Consider the following 16,052-nt stretch of genomic DNA (forward strand, 5'->3'; position numbering starts at 1 on the left):
AATAAATAAATTAATAAATAAATAAATAAATAAATAAATAAATAAATAAATAAATAAATAAAGTAATAAATAAATAAATGAATAAATAAAACAAAAATAAAAAGCAACACATAACTAAATAAATAAATAAATAATAAAACACGAATAAATAAGTAAATAAATAAATAAATAAACGAAGTAAAAAAATTAAAAACAAAATAAAATAAAATAAATAAATTAAAAAAAATAATAATAAAAAATAAATAAAACATAAAAATAAGGAATATTTAATAAAATATATAGAGATATAAATTACAAATCATTCAATAAAAAAAAGTAAAAATAAATAATAGATAATTAAAATATAAATTAATAAAAAATCAAATAAAGATATAAATAAATAAATCAATAAATGAATAAATAATCCGCTCAAATTTGTCTCCATAATTGCCTTTTTTTTCCTTGGAGTTCATCTTGAAAATCTAAACAAAATTATTATAAAATTCTCATCACAAAGTATCCTCAAAAATTCGTTTCAAATTCTCCTCAGAATTTATTTGGATTTCTTCAAAAGGTTCCGTTGAGATTCTTTTTAAAATGTGTCAAAGATTTTCACAGGAATTGTGTAGCAAATTTCTTATAAATTTCCTTGAAAACTACGTTCTTTGATCTCACAACAAAAGACCAATCAAAAGTTATTCGAAATAATAATCTGCGCCCCAAGTAACACTTTTGGTTTTATCGTGCAGTTAAAGACCCCGCTCTTGTCAAACCTCGATAAAACCTGTATTGTTTCTTGTAGTATTTCCATCATACCTAGCTGTTTTAATTTAACCGGGAATTTTAATTCACAATTCCACCCTGCGGGAAAGGAACATGGCACCGGTAGGTGTATTAATCATGATATTTTTCAAATAATAAACTTTATGGCATCTACTGTCGCTATAGGAAAATAAAACCCGAGCTAGCAGCACCCTACAAGTGCCACAACAAGGCTCCCGACTGATGCAGCTTAAAGCTAATCGAATCACGTTCCGAACATTAAATTTAAACTAACGGCAAAGGAACGGCATTTGTTTTGAGCGACTTGCCAACAACCAACAAGTTTCCTTCTGTTGCTCACAGTCACCAACGAAACTTGCAACGCTGGCTGCTAATGCTGAAGCTTTCTAGAGAACGGAAAGAATGGAAACTGCTTTATCCAAAAAGAAAGGATTATGGCTTATGAATCTCAATACAAATTGAGTGCATGTGCTTCTTGCGTGAAGATTGTTTCGGCATCTGAAGTTGTTGGGAAAGCAGAAATTGAATACATTGCTTTTAATTTAGGTAAGATATTAAAAGTAGCAAAGCATGATAATGGTTTGGTATTCTTGCTACCAAAGGAATTGGGAAAAGGGAATGCCAGCTAAAACTCCATCCGAAAATACCGGTTCCTTTATGTATGTCTATGATTATCTTTGCAAAACCACAAAGACAACCTAATGACACCGTTTCAGCCCTTCACACACCTGATGCCTTTGTAATAATGATAGTATTTATCTGTCCATGTGTTGCAAGTCATATTCCTCCCACATACGAAAAGCACATCACCGCATAGCAACCATTTTCATCGGGGTGTTTTACACGGCCGACAAAACCGACTCAAAATGGAGCAGAATTTGACTCAATTTTGTCAAAAGTCGATTTGCTCAAAAGTAAATTGAATTTTCCGTGATTTTCCTGGAGCCATGTTTAACTAGAATCCTAATAAACTGAGTAAAATTTTCATCGATTTCCTTAATATTCCCAGAAAAGCTTTGAACATTTTACTCGCTTTGTGAACAAATTCACTTTTGGAAAAACTGCAGTCGAATTCAACTATTTGCTGACTCGGTTTCATCATCATCCGTGTATGTCGCCTTTCCGTAGAAAACAATAGAAAGAAGCTCAGCTTCAGATAGTAAAATTGTAGAAAAGTTCATGAGCTGCGAAAGATTGTTACTGTCGCAAAAAAAAAAGAGTTTTTCTTTCTAGATTTGTTTGTGGATATTTTTTGCACAGAACTACCAACATGCTTCGAAGAAGTACTATTATGCTAACCAACACTCAACAGCCACAGACGTTACACATTCGTACGCCTACAAGTGGCACTCGTTGAAAGCTACATTAAATGTGAATTTCAACTTAGTTCGGCAACTGTCTGTGTAGGTAGGTGTATGTTGCAATACGCATGCGAAAGTGTGGTGCAAAACGGTTCCGTGGTGCTGGGTGGGACCATAAATAATGCATAATTTAGAGCCACCCACCCCAACTGGTTTCTTCGTCCTTTAAAGAGGGTCTCTTTACGTCGTTTCCCCGTTGGAAGAACGAGGGAAATCTAAAAAAATGCCGATTTCATTTTCTGCTGGGGATTCGATTTTGGTGATGATAGGAAGAGAGGGTGCGGGGGAGAATCTTTATCACACAACCGATGATGCAAAATAACGAAAATGTTCCGAAACATGATTACGGTTTCAGCTTCTGCGGTGGAAGATATGTGCTTGATTCTGTTGAGGTTGTTTGATTTTCTTTCTTTTCTTTTTGCGTTCGAAGCCCCTGGGAAATTGGAATACGGCACAAGCAAATTAGTAATCATCCAGACTGTTGATTCGGTGTGATAGCATTGTAGAAGTCAATTCAAATCGAACACTCCTACTTGTTTTACTTCAATGGGCTTGTAGCCGAGAATCAACGAGACAATAAATTTCTACCCAAAAGCATGCACTACAAGAAATATTGGAACACATTACCTGTCCAGGTCGACCATATGTCGTGGCCATTTTTCTTCGAAGCAATTTTCACGACTTCACTTGTTTCCCTTGTACCCCACACTGTTGCTGCGGCGCCAGTTCCTCTGGGCAGCCAATTTTTTACGCTTGCACTCGTTTGTGTACACTTTATTTCGAAATTTCTGACTTCCGCTTCACACTGTGTTTCTCTCCTACTCACTCATTCACGCTCGAATCGACGACGAACTGAAAAAAACAAACTACCTCAATTCGGAAACACAAACCGGTCACTTCCCATTCCCAACTGAGCCGGGCTCGTTCACTCGGAATAAATCATCACCAGCACGACTGGCGAGCCGCTCGCTTTCACCAGCACCGTCGCTGCATCCTTCTTCCCCCTCGACCGGGGCTGTTGGGAAAAATCACCGGAACCAAATCTCATTCTTAATTTTATCCCCCCGCTCCTGGGCGACGACGAAGGTCAAATCACTTCACAAAACCCGCCCCCGTCAAGCACTTTTCCCCTCTGAAACTTGTATTAAGCTAAACTCGTTTCGATAGACTCTTCCGCTTCCGGGATTCTATTTTTGGCTGTCCACGGCTAGCGTCGTTGGTTTTTTTTTCCAGTGTGATATGGTCATAAATTATCGGCCCATGGAAATCTTATCTCCCCGTGCTGAACCGGACCGGGCTGGGCTGTGAAAGCTAAAGAGGGGGGTGGAAGAGAATAATGGCTTTTAATATCGCGGGCATGGTTTTTGAGCGATATTTAAGGATTTTGATTTAATGCGCTTCTTCTGCTTTTGTTCGTCCCGCGGTGTTATCGGAGCTTTTTCACACGCGATAGTGGTGGGGTTGTTGCCGAGTGGGTGGTGGTGGTGGTGGTAGGCTGGATTGCTATAGTTGTTGGCGACGAAAATGGTTCAGTTGGGGAGGGAAATATTTTCGCTGCAGTGAGCGTAACAGTTTGGTATGAACTATGAAACCTTCTTATATTGGGGAATGTGGAAGATAATAGGGAAGATTTAAGATACTTGATGCGGAAAAGTTTTTCAGCTCGATCTAAGAGAGTGGAAATTTGAAAGTATTTCACTTATTTTGCGATCAGGCTGAAGCAGAAGCTGAAACATAAGAGGAAGTTTTTGATGTGAAATATTTCATCGAAGTATGTTTCATAGTTGCATATACATAATTTTCCGTTGTCATATCGATGTTGCCTAATCTTTTATAAGAAACTGTAATTCATTAAGTTAAAGTGAATCGCTTTCATTTCAATTGTCAAGATTTCTTGTAAGTACGTAAACATCCTAGTACCACACTTCCTGTAGAATGGTGGTATGCACCCAGCGTTCTAAAAAACTACAAGGGACAGCCCTATAGGGTTGTACGCAATGGTGACGTAGGACTACGGGGTGTCATATAAAAAATCTTATTTTTAAACTGCAGCAGGAGCTTGTGTTTCGTGTAGAAATAGGAATTATTTATTTTTTCCTTTATTTAAGGTCGGTCTCTGTTCCGCAATCTAGTGCCAATCACCGACGGACATCGATTGCCATCCATTGACGGCAATCGAATGTGCAGGAAGGCAGCTTCCACACCTGCGTAGGATATCGCACCCATTCAAACACACATGGGCCGGGACCAACGTCTTTACTTCCCTTCCGAAGGAAGACGTGACCAGAGATTTTTATGCCTCAGAAAAATCCCACCGACCTCGGCTGGTATTGAACCCAGACCCATTGGGGTGAGAAAGCAGTCACACTTACCACTACACCACCGGCGCCAGCAAATAGGAATTTGAGCAGGGTTCTCCTGTTTATACTCTTAAGCTTGAAATAGATGGCCCATAGCGACTCACGAAGAGCTACTGATTCCGATCAATAGCGGTGCGGCTTCTTCCTCCTTCTATGGATGCTCATGTGGCTGCAGCTCGCTGCTTGCCGGCAGCCTTCCGTTGTGTACTGGAGAACAATGTTCAACGCCACGTGCCGAAAGCACTGCTGCTGCGGCTGCTGCTGATGCCGACGACCGGACACCACCACACATTAGACCTGTGCGCCGCCACGTAACGCCGCCGCCGCCGACGATTTTCATACGCCACCGCCGCCGATGAAATTGAACCGGCGCGCCGCCGCAGTAAAATTGTTCACGCCGCCGGATAAATGTATGTCACACCGATGATAAATCCGCAACACCTCTTCGGTAAAATGCATCTTGAATGCGTTGCAATTTGAACGTGTGTGCACGCTCGTTCATGGCTACTCAAAATTTAGTGAAAACTCACTCAATTTCATTACAACCGGATCTACTCTAAATTTAGTAACAAAGCCAGAACTAAATTTTGAGTAAAATGGCAAGGTACTTGTTGATGAGTTATTTCCACTCATTTCCATAGAATCCAAAATATAGGGAAATGAGTCAAAAATACACAAATGGGCAAATATTTCGTGTCTTTTCGTTTTTTCTTTAGGATTAATAAACCAAAAACTGAAAAACAGTTAAATCAAGCATCAAATAAAACAATATGCAAAACAATTTCCAATTATTTTGCGGTACGTTTCTGCATCCAATTTGCATCATTTTCTAATGAATTCTTTCGAAATTTTCAAATTTTCTTCTACGACGGAAAGGAAAACTTCGTATTTTTACATTCTCACAATCAGGGATGAAAAATTTCATTACAGTTAAAAAACTACTTTAAGAAATTATGAAACTATGGGAAATTGAAATAATAATTTTTATATGTAAGATACAAGCTTGTGTAGGACACATAAAACCTGTCAATGTCACTTCCAAAGGATTGCAATTACCTATTAGTTATAACGAGGGTATTCACTCATTGAAATATCTCATTACAGCTAAAATAGCTAATTGTGACCCTGTGAATGCAAAATTGACAGGTTTTATGTGTCCTATACAAACTTTACCTCCTCTTCTTGCATCTTACATAAAATGTAATGTAATGTAATGAGATTTTTCAAGCCTGCTCACAATTCCAGTTTGCTTCTTTTTGAGTCAACAAGTCGCTGAAATCTCAAAATTGAGATCCACCTTTATTTATTTATTGTTGAGTCAATGTTGCTCATATTCAGAAATCCCAACTACTCATGCTTTGACGTTTCGAAAGAAGTTATGAAAATGAAAATGTCTGACTCATGTTTGAGTATCCTCAAACAAGCGTCATTTATAGCGAATTCGTTTATTATCAGTGCGAAACCGAACTTTTTGGCAGTGCGAACCTCAACCGGAGCTGGGTTTTAAATACAAACGAGCAAACTGACGTTTGTCAGAAAACAAGCAGACCCAATTTTGACACCCGATCCAGATTGGAACTGAATAATAAACGAATTCGCTATTAGTTTTTTGACGTTTGTTCGCACTTGCTCTATCTAGCACACAGGGATGAATCACTATTTGTCCTCCTGCTCGTACTTGTTCGAAATTGCGTTTTGGTGCGCTGATCAAACGTCAAAAATCTCAGTTCACTGGTTTCGTCTCGATGAGCAAGAACGGCCAGATCTACAGGTGAGGCAGAAGGAAACTAGCCAACTCTTTTTTTCTCTCGATCCGATGAGAACACCGGATGAATGAAACAGTCGACTTACGTTTCCTTCTGCCTCACCTATAGATCCTGCGCATCGGTCTCGTCTTTACGCATTTGATTTTTGGAGGTTTTGTTTCCATTCACGACGACTTCAGCGATGTCGAATTTGAATTTAAATAAAATTCCCTTGAATTTTCTGTCGATTGATACTTCGAGAGGAAAAAACCTTTAAAGTGAAACGTGGAAAAGTGACGTGAAAATACATATATTGAAGGAGAAAGTGATCTGCTTGTTGTGCATCTAGTATGGAGGAGGAGCTAAATGCTCAACTTCCGAGTTTGTGTGAAACGAATGTCAATGTTTCGTCAAGGACCTAAATAAGCCCCAACACTTAAAACAATAAGCGTAACACGTTAGCATTACTTACGTAATATGATGAAAAGTCTCGAACTAAATAGAGCTGGCGTGAATGCTTTATTGAACCGTCTCCCGATCTCATATTCACAGCACATGAGTGGGCGCTAGCTGAATACTTCCGAAACTTTCTTGAGCCGTTTGAGGTGAGTTTTTTTTTAAGTCGTGGTTCTGAAACTATAACTGTAAACTATTGTTGCTATATCTCTAGCAACTAAGCCTACTAATAAGTTCCATCTGACCGATTGGTGACCATATAGGGTTTGAAAATTACTATCCAATCAGTGCATTGAAGATCAGATGTTTGTTTACTGATACACTAGACATTCGATAGCTGAGAAAATAATGTTTGATTTTCACCTAACGAACGGAATTCACTAATTGAAATGCATTTAAAAAGCATCAGTGTTCATCCAGTTAATCTTGACATTTTGAAATTGCATCATTTTGGCAGAAAATGTACTTCAACTGAAGCATTGTCTCAGTTAGCGGACAAGTTAAAAATGTGCCAGTTAAAAGTCGATCACGTACCGAACGTCTAGTGTGAAAAGTTTCATTTTAGTTCCAATGTGATTTTACTCTAGTCTGTTTCTAAAACATGGTGACATAATGGTGGCGAAAAGATTGTAGTAAAATTCCATTTTGGTTTACAGATTATAGTAACCCTGTTGTCTGCTGAAAAGAATGCAACAGTTAACATTGCCATGCTCTTTCGATCAGAGATAGAAGCTTGTATCAGTGAAAAAAATGAGGACTTGCTGCCATGACACACATGAATCTGGGGATGAAGGAGCATCTGAATCGAAAGTTTCCTGTTAAGGACCTAATTTTGATTTCGACTTAACTTGATCCTCGATTTATGAACCTGAAATGCATTAAAAGTGCTTTGGATGAACGCTCGATTACCAATTTCTTGTACGTACTATATGATATGAATTTATTGTACGGACATCATTAAAAAACGAATATTCAAATGGGTTTCTAATCGGTAACTACATCAGATGAATGCGATGAACTTCCTTCTAACTCATCTTCCTCGTTGCTCAGTCTGAAGCACTCAAACGTTGAAGATAGTGTGACCTCTGTCATCGAGAAAGAGTGCACCGCATATTTGGCTACGTCATACCCGAACAACGTTGTAGATGGAGATATTCTCTGCTTTTGGAAAATTAGAAAGCTTGGCAGCCTTGGTCTCGCAAAAGGTATTGTGTGTGCACACCAAGTGAACGAGTTTTTTACATAGCTGGGCCAACCGTATCTGCACGTCGGTCAGGCATCCACCATAAGAATGTGGATAAAACATTCTTAATTCATGACAATTACAGCATTTGCAAAAATAGAATTGTGCAATAATCACTGCCTTACTGACGAGGATCGGATTTACATAAAAGTGAATAAGGGACTATTATTAACAACACGCTGAAATTTGACCATTTTTTTAATCTCTAACAGGTCCAAGTTGTGTGGGATTCTACGTATATCCGAAAGACTTCATCTTCAATTACATAAACAAAAGTTATATGACGACAATGCGCGTATATTCAAATATGCATCAGAGTAATAAAAGCACATCATTTATCACTATCAACATATAAATAACGTGTAATGCTCAATAAATGATAAAAGATTACTTTTCAATACTATCCACCTCTACATAACGTACTTTTCTTATACTTAATAAAAAGGTTGCTTACGCTTTGCTATACGACTCCACCCCCTGCAAATGTAAATAAGCACATGACATACTTTTCCAAACAAATTTTGAATGCACGGCCAATGAGAACGACTCAAAATTGAGTAAGAGTTACTCATAATTGAGTTCAGGTTACTCAAATTCGCGAAAACGTAGCTCACCCATAGAATGAGTCAATTTTCCGACGCTTTTCCGAGGAAAATCTCGAATATGAGGAAAACTGAATGTAGTTGTAGTCGTTCCACTAGTGCACTTCTAAGCGTGTGTATAATTTTCTTAAATTTTCCACATATTCAACAAGTTTTCCCGGGAAAGTGTCACAACATTTATTCACACTATGAGTGACCTACGTTTTAGCGATTTTGAGTAATCTGAACTCAATTGTGGGTAGCATTTATTGTACATGTGGGATTAGTTTGAAAAGTATTTTTTTCTAAATCATTAAAAATAAACTCACGCCAACCCACGCCGCCACGCCGCCGCCGCCGGCAGAAAATAACATATCACGCCGCCGCCGAAAATATTTTGATCGGCGCACAGGTCTACCACACATGGTGATTGGAACTGAATCCGATCAGCCGTTTAGGCCAGCCTTGATAGCTAGCTGCTTCCGGGGAGCCTTTCGTTGTGTACTGGAGAACACCACAACTCACCACGCGGTGATTGAATAAACACCGTTTGGTGAGACAGGATGGAATTCAACTTTGAAATCTGTGTTAGGGAAATTGCTTTTCGCAGGTAATTGATGATAATTTTAAATATCATAGCAACAGTTGCACATTCGTGCAATTTTCAATAATAACATTTTTAAAAATGCTTAAGTCTTAAATTTAACAGGTGCGTCGAAATATTTCTGACGGATTTGTGATAAAATTATTGAAATTGGTCAAGGGGCAGCTGAGTTAGTAACGTTAGAAATCTTTCATAATTTTGTAACATGTTCCATTTTTGGATTTCACAAAGTGTACCCCCCTATAAAAATCACAGACGTAGTCCTACGTCAAAATAAAACGGATTCTCCAAACGCCAACCAGACATTACTTCTTCTGTTAATATATTAGAAATCAAAACGCGGTAGAAAATTACCCACTGGGTATTTTCTCTTGAAAATTTGGGTAGAAGTAATTGAGAGTGTATTGTTAACACTGTATTTATATCACTGTCAGTTTATCGAAAGTTGGAAGACATGGCGTCACCCGAAAAGCAACGTCGTGAATTGATTTTGCGCAAGTACCTGGAAAATCTTCAATTCTCTCATCGGGACATCGGAAAACAACTCGGAATCGTGCAGTCAACGGTGAGTCGTTACTACGAAACTCTGAGCATCAAACGGAAGGAAGAATGCTGTCAGAATGGATGTTATATTAGTGATCTGGATCACAAGCGTACCGTGAAAGCGTTTAAATGGAATCCCAATGCTTCTGTCAGAGATGTGGCCAAAAAGTTGATTCTGTCCAAGTCTTTTGTTCAGAGAGCCAAGGACCGGGAGGGACTGCATACGTACAAAGTGCAGAAGCCTCCAAATCGTGACGAACGGCAAAATACGATGGGAATGTCTAGGGCCCGGAAACTGTACACCCAGATGCTGACGATACTTCATTTTCTCATCATGGATGATGAGACTTACGTCAAGGCGGACTTCCGGCAGCTTCCGGGGCTACTGTTCTGCACCGCCCAGCACTAGCGATGTTCCGGAGGAAGAAACTTTCAGAGTTTGCCAAGAAATACATGATTTGGCAAGCGATCTGCTCATGTGGCAAACGGAGTGCGCCGTTTGTGACTACCGGGACTGTAAACGGGGAGTCTACCTCAAGGAGTGTCTACAGAAGCGTCTGCTTCCTCTATTGAACCAACACGAGGGCCCTACGATCTTCTGGCCGGATCTAGCTTCGTGCCACTATTCAAATGTTGTCCTGGAGTGGTACGAAGCTATCGGTGTCAATTTCGTACCCAAGGACATGAACCCCCTCCCCCTCAACGCACCGGAACTAAGGCCCATCGGAAAATACTGGGCTATTATGAAGCGGGCACTAAGAAAGCATCCCAAGGAGGTCAAATCTGAGGAAGACGTGAAGAAAAAGTGCAAGTTATGCATGGAATCTCGTCTACACATCAAACATGCAGTCGAATAGTCCCACTCTACGTACACAGCGAAAAATAAATTTTAATATTACTATTACTATGCACTTCAATCATGTCGAAAATCTCATGTTTTTTATAGCCACAAATATAAACAACTGCAGTAAAAGCAGCGTAATGTCAGTTCATGTACTGTATTAATGATAATTTTGTCCTTTTTTGGCAAGTAATATTACACCACATTTTTGACACGATTGAAGTACATCCACTTTGATATGATATTAAATTTATTTTTTTAATGTAACCAAAATTGGATATTTGAGAATAAAATATGATGCACTTGAATATTCACAGGACTTCATTGAAATCTTCCATTAGCTGGAGATCTTTTGAGTGCTTGATGATCAACATGCCATTTTGGAAGAATATCTTCACATTAATACACTGGAACCTCCATTTACGAACCAAACCGAGGGTTTGTAAATCGAATTAGTTCGTAAAAAAAACCTCGTTATTTGGGGTTTACTTCGTAAAAAGAGGTTAAAGAGGTAAAGTCAAATGAAAATATTGTCAAATACCCCACATATTTTTGGAATCGGGGAGACGTGTAGGGACCACAAATCGATGTTTGACGCCATTTTGAAATCCAAGATGACGGTATCCGGTTCAGGGCTGAAAAAAATCACTAAAATTTATCAAAGTTTACTATGGATGAAAAATTCATTTCATAGTGAATGCTGGTGATTTTTTCATGATTTTTCCAACTCTGATCCGGTTCATGAAAAACTGGAAAATACTGTCAACACCCCACAATATGGGTATTTTTGGAATCAAGGGGACGTGTATGAACTGAAAATCTATATCTGATGCCATTTTTAAATGCAAGATGGCAGCATCCGGGTACAGAAAACCTGGAAAATAATGTTAAACACCCCACAATATGTAGGAACCGGAAATCCATGCCTGACGCCATTTTGAAATGGTGGTATCCGGTTCATGAAAAACTGGAAAATTCTTTCAATACCCCACAATATTGGTATTTTTGGAATCGGAGTGACATGTAGAAACCAAAAATCCATGCATGACGCCATTTTGGAATCCAAGATGGCGGCATCCAGTTCATGATAAACTGGAAAATACTGTCAATACCCCACAATGTGGGTATTTTTAAAATCAGGGTGACGTGTAGGAACTAGAAATCTATTTCTGGTTCCATTTTGAAATCCAATATTCCAAAAATACCCATATTGCAGGGTATTGATAGTATTTTCCAGTTTTTCATAAACCGGATGCTGCCATCTTGGGTTTCAAAATGGCGTCAAACATGGATTTCCAGTTAGTTCGTACATGCCACTCCGATTCCAAAGATCCTCATATTGTGGGGTATTTCACAGTTTTTCCCAGATTCCCAAAATCGCAAAGAAAAAACTCGTTATTTGGAATTTACTGCGTAAAAAAGACCTCGTTATTTGTGATTTACTTCGTAAAAAGAGGGACGTAAATTGAATACTGCGTAAAAAAGACTTCGTAAACGGAGGTTTCAGTGTACTTGATCTACCTGAAGCCTTGAAAAATATCCAGAGGAGTTTATTGAAATCTTCGATCAGCTGGAGATCTTTAAAATCCTGCCTGACCGACCTGCCGTCTTGAGAGAGCCAATTGAATTTCTGGCCAGTTTAAGATCTTCCGATCTTTCTAATCAACCTAAATTCACTAATATCTGTCGTCAATTTTTGAGTAGTGCAGATGTTCAGAACATTACTTGAACAACTTGAAAAGTCTTGAATAATATCCAGAGAGCTTTATTGATCTAACATTCTACGACGCTTCCTGAACTTCTACGAAGATTCCTGTACAATCATGAAGTTTCTTGAACTTAAACTCAGTTCCATGAACTCAAAGCTTCTATGAAGTTCCTTGAACATGTGGAATGTTCGACGAACTCCTAAGATATTTCGACAACTTCTTCGAAGTTCCCAGTACTTCAAAGATTTTTCCATAGCTTGAGCTGAACTTGTACTGAGTTTCCTATAATCAATACAATGTTCTGTGATCATCTACAAAGTTCCCTTCACTTCTAATAAAGATCTAAGATTCATAATTTTTGATTCGGTCTCATAACATCCATCAACTTCTTCAAACTTCAGGAAAGAACCTGATCTTTTTCTAAGATTTTTCTGAACATATTTTGTATTTGTATTTGTATTTAAAATAAATCATCTGAAAATTTAGTCTTAATGAATAATATTAGAGCTAATTTAACACAGACCTAATCCGATTTGCAAAACGTTCGGTTGGTTCATTGAACTCGGAAAACTCTTCGACAGCCGTAAACGCACGAATACACGCTGAGCTTGGTTCGTTATTCCCAAACATGGTTCGGTGAAAACTTGGTTGCAGTAGCGTTGTATTCTGAAGAGATCTGCTCGGCACATGGAAGTTCAACATCGCAAGCAGGTCGGAGGCATCAGTTTAACCGTTCAACAGCTTAGAAATAAGCAAGGATTGCTGTAATTTCCGTCGTAACTTTGAAAATAAAGCCCAACTCGTTGCTTTCGATATGATCGCTGAGCGGTGTAAATCAAAAGTAAAAATATTGGGAAAAAATATCAAAAAAATCCAAGAAAATCAGTCGCTTCCTTAGATTTTTGTCAAAAATAACATGCAAATTTTTTTTTTCGATCTCATCATGAAAAAAAAATTGAACCCTCAGCAAAACCGAAAATTCGATGTTTTGTGGTTTTTTGAGTCTAACTTCACGCCAAAAGGACTTCTAAAAATTTTTTTTTGCACGTGAATTTTTGTTGAAAAAAATAGAAAAAATGTGATTTCTTTAAATTTGTGATGCCTGATTTCAAAATTTTTAGAAAAAATCAAAGCGAATTTTTTTTTTTTGGAGCGGCGAATTTCCCTTTAAAGTTCTAAGAAGCTTGATGAATTTCAACGATGGTTCCTGAGCATCTCAGCAATGTCCCACGGTTCAATGAAATATTTTGAACTTCTACAAAGTTTGCGGAAATTGTATTCACTATTATTACAGTCCATCTGACTTTGTAGTTTCAATGAAACGCTTAAATCTAAATGCAGTGTTGTGTTCCTAAAATTTGAGCTAAGTAGGCGCACCCAACCCACCCTGCACCCTTGAAATATAAATATAAATATATCTAAAATAACGATGCGTCTGCCCCTGACGTTGTTTCAGATAGTGTATTACCTAGTTGACATGGTACTTTGCAAAACATTTGCACTTTATTAATGCTGCACGATGAGTAGCACCATATTATCATTTTTGTTTTCTTATTTATCGCATATCATACTCGATTTTCTCCTAATTTCAGGAAAAACGTGATTCTTTTCTAGAAATTTTCCATGGGCAAAACAAAGTTCTGAAAAAAAACTACGAAATCTTTGAAATAACCTCCAGAGATGTTTGTGATGTTAAAGTTGATGTTACCGTCGGAATCCTTAATAAGAAATACGTTTACTGATGTGTCCGCTTTTCCTAGGTTATTATGTATTTCATGAGCTGAATACACGGACACAGTATTTCAATTTTTTCCGAAGTGATTCAAAACTTTTGCCAAGTTCAGTACTGATCAAAGTGATTCTGTAAGTGGTAAGCTTTCTGAAATGGTTCAGTACTTTTCAAAATGATCATAAGCTTTTCTCAAGTTTTTCAGTGATTCTGAACTTTTCCAAAGTGATTCTAAACTTTCCTTATGAAATGTAATGTCTGTACAGATAGATATCGTTTTTGGAAACATAACTACAATGCACTTGCTACAACTCGGTATTGAAGGGGCCATCGAATTATAGAATTATTGAGTTATAAAATTACAGTCCCATACAAATTTGCTATCGCATTAGCCATGGCATTCATGTTTACTACGGTTCTATAATTCGATATCGAGTTAGTGGACATCGAGTTGTGGAGAGTTGACTATACTTGATCTATGTTGCCAAATTCGAGACCTATTTTGATGTGTCACAATTGAGTGCTAATATGACTTAACGATAAGAATCAATACTCCCTTAAGTGAATTATGTTGAAAAACTATTGAAAAATTCGCGGATGTGAGGAGGATTTCTTGGTTTCCAACAAAGCGGGAATCACGTGAACACATTCTATTCCACTCGCTGATTGACCTACATTTGGACGCGGCCGGTGGCCAGGTGACCTGGCAATAACGGAATATCAACCGCGAGCGGTTAATCATTCTCATGCTTACTTATGCCTGTAAGTACCGAAGTGATGCAGCACTTTCTGAAGTGAGTTCAAGATTTTATGCAGTAATTCAGTATTACAGTACAGATTCCGTGATTTGCTAAAATGTTTCCGTACTTTCCGAAGAGATTTCCAATTTTTTATGAATGATTCTGTGCTCCACAAAGTGATTCGGATTTACATAAAGTGATATAATATTTTCTGAAGGGATTACAAACTATTCTGAAGTGATTTAGTTATTACAAAGTGCTTCAGTTCTTGAGAAAGTGATAGCAAACTTAAGAGAATTGATATAATACTTGCTGAGGTTCTGTGAAGGGATTCTGCTCTTCCCAAAATGATTAAGTTCCTACAGAAGTGATCACAAGCTGTCTGGAAAGATTCAGTATTTTCCAAAGAGATTCAGAAATTTTCTTATGTTTTTCACTACTATCCGAAGAATTTCCGAGCTTTTCTGAAGTGGTTCAGTTCTTTAAGAAGTGATTTCAAACTTCAAGCCTTTTCAAATAAAACTATTTCAATCATTTTAAACATGCTTACCAGGGACGCTAGCCATGTCAAATTTACTAATTTTTTCAATTTTCACCTGATTATGTATTTCAGAGACGTTAGTTATTTCAAATTTAACATTTAATAAAAATTTCCTCGAACTTGTTCATTTGGGGTGCAAGTGCTCGAAGGTTACCGATTTAAGAGCAGTGTATTTTTAATATTAAACATTTGAGTGAGGTTTTTCTCTCATTTAAACGGGTCTAAGTGTTTTTTTTTTCAAGATTGGATTGCTATATTTTACCTATTTTGTATACTTTTTTTCGGTTAAGAGCTAAGTAGTCGTCGACTACCCGTGACGATTGACAACCACAGCACTGTCTAAATGTAGTCACTCATTAAAAATTAAAAACCAAAAATTAAAAATTGGCCAACCGCAAACGATGACGAAATCTGGAGGCATTGATGTCAAAGTCAAATAGGTCAGATACTTCGTTGAATTGATGAATCATGGCGATAAAGCCACTTCAAACATGCAGCAAAGTTGGTTGCATGTACTACTTCATGTAGCAAGGCTCTCGGACAGAGTGTTCGGGCAGGAGCATACAGATTAATTTTGGCCACTAACTCTGGAACATCATATTCTGCGAGTAAGACTTTAGCAACGAAGACGGCCTGCGATACGTTTTGTTGCTCAGCAAGAGTATCCAAACCTAGCCAACGACAATGGTTAGCATACGATGGTAATATCAGCAGCAAGGAAGATAGCGCAGTGCGTATCTGACTAAGTTCCTTGATCTTTCACAAAATTCCATTCTACAAAGTTCACTTCACTTATATGAATTTCGATGATTTTCTGCGAAGTTTTCTGAACTTCCT

The 16,052-nt window shown here is 37.9% G+C and overlaps 1 protein-coding gene across 7 annotated transcripts in view; it reads right to left on the bottom strand.

The window, feature by feature from the left end:
* Positions 1-16,052, bottom strand: part of alpha-Catr (alpha-catenin related) — a 442,824-nt gene that overhangs the window by 192,395 nt on the left and 234,377 nt on the right. For 5 of the 7 annotated variants that reach the window (XR_010518373.1, XR_010518374.1, XM_065232157.1 and 2 more), the window contains exon 2: positions 2,751-3,434. The exons of the other annotated variants lie outside the window; for them this stretch is intronic. Coding sequence is in view for 3 of the 5 variants with exons in the window: in XM_065232157.1 (XP_065088229.1) it covers positions 2,751-2,780 (30 nt within the window). In the remaining 2 variants the exon portion in view is untranslated. The remainder of the gene's footprint in view (positions 1-2,750; positions 3,435-16,052) is intronic. 7 annotated transcript variants of the gene reach the window in all.

The sequence above is a fragment of the Ochlerotatus camptorhynchus genome, unplaced genomic scaffold (assembly GCF_037179485.1).
Source record: "Ochlerotatus camptorhynchus isolate MF236.1 unplaced genomic scaffold, CSIRO-AGI_Acam_v1.1 ptg000364l, whole genome shotgun sequence".
Classification (NCBI taxonomy): Eukaryota; Metazoa; Arthropoda; class Insecta; order Diptera; family Culicidae; genus Ochlerotatus; species Ochlerotatus camptorhynchus.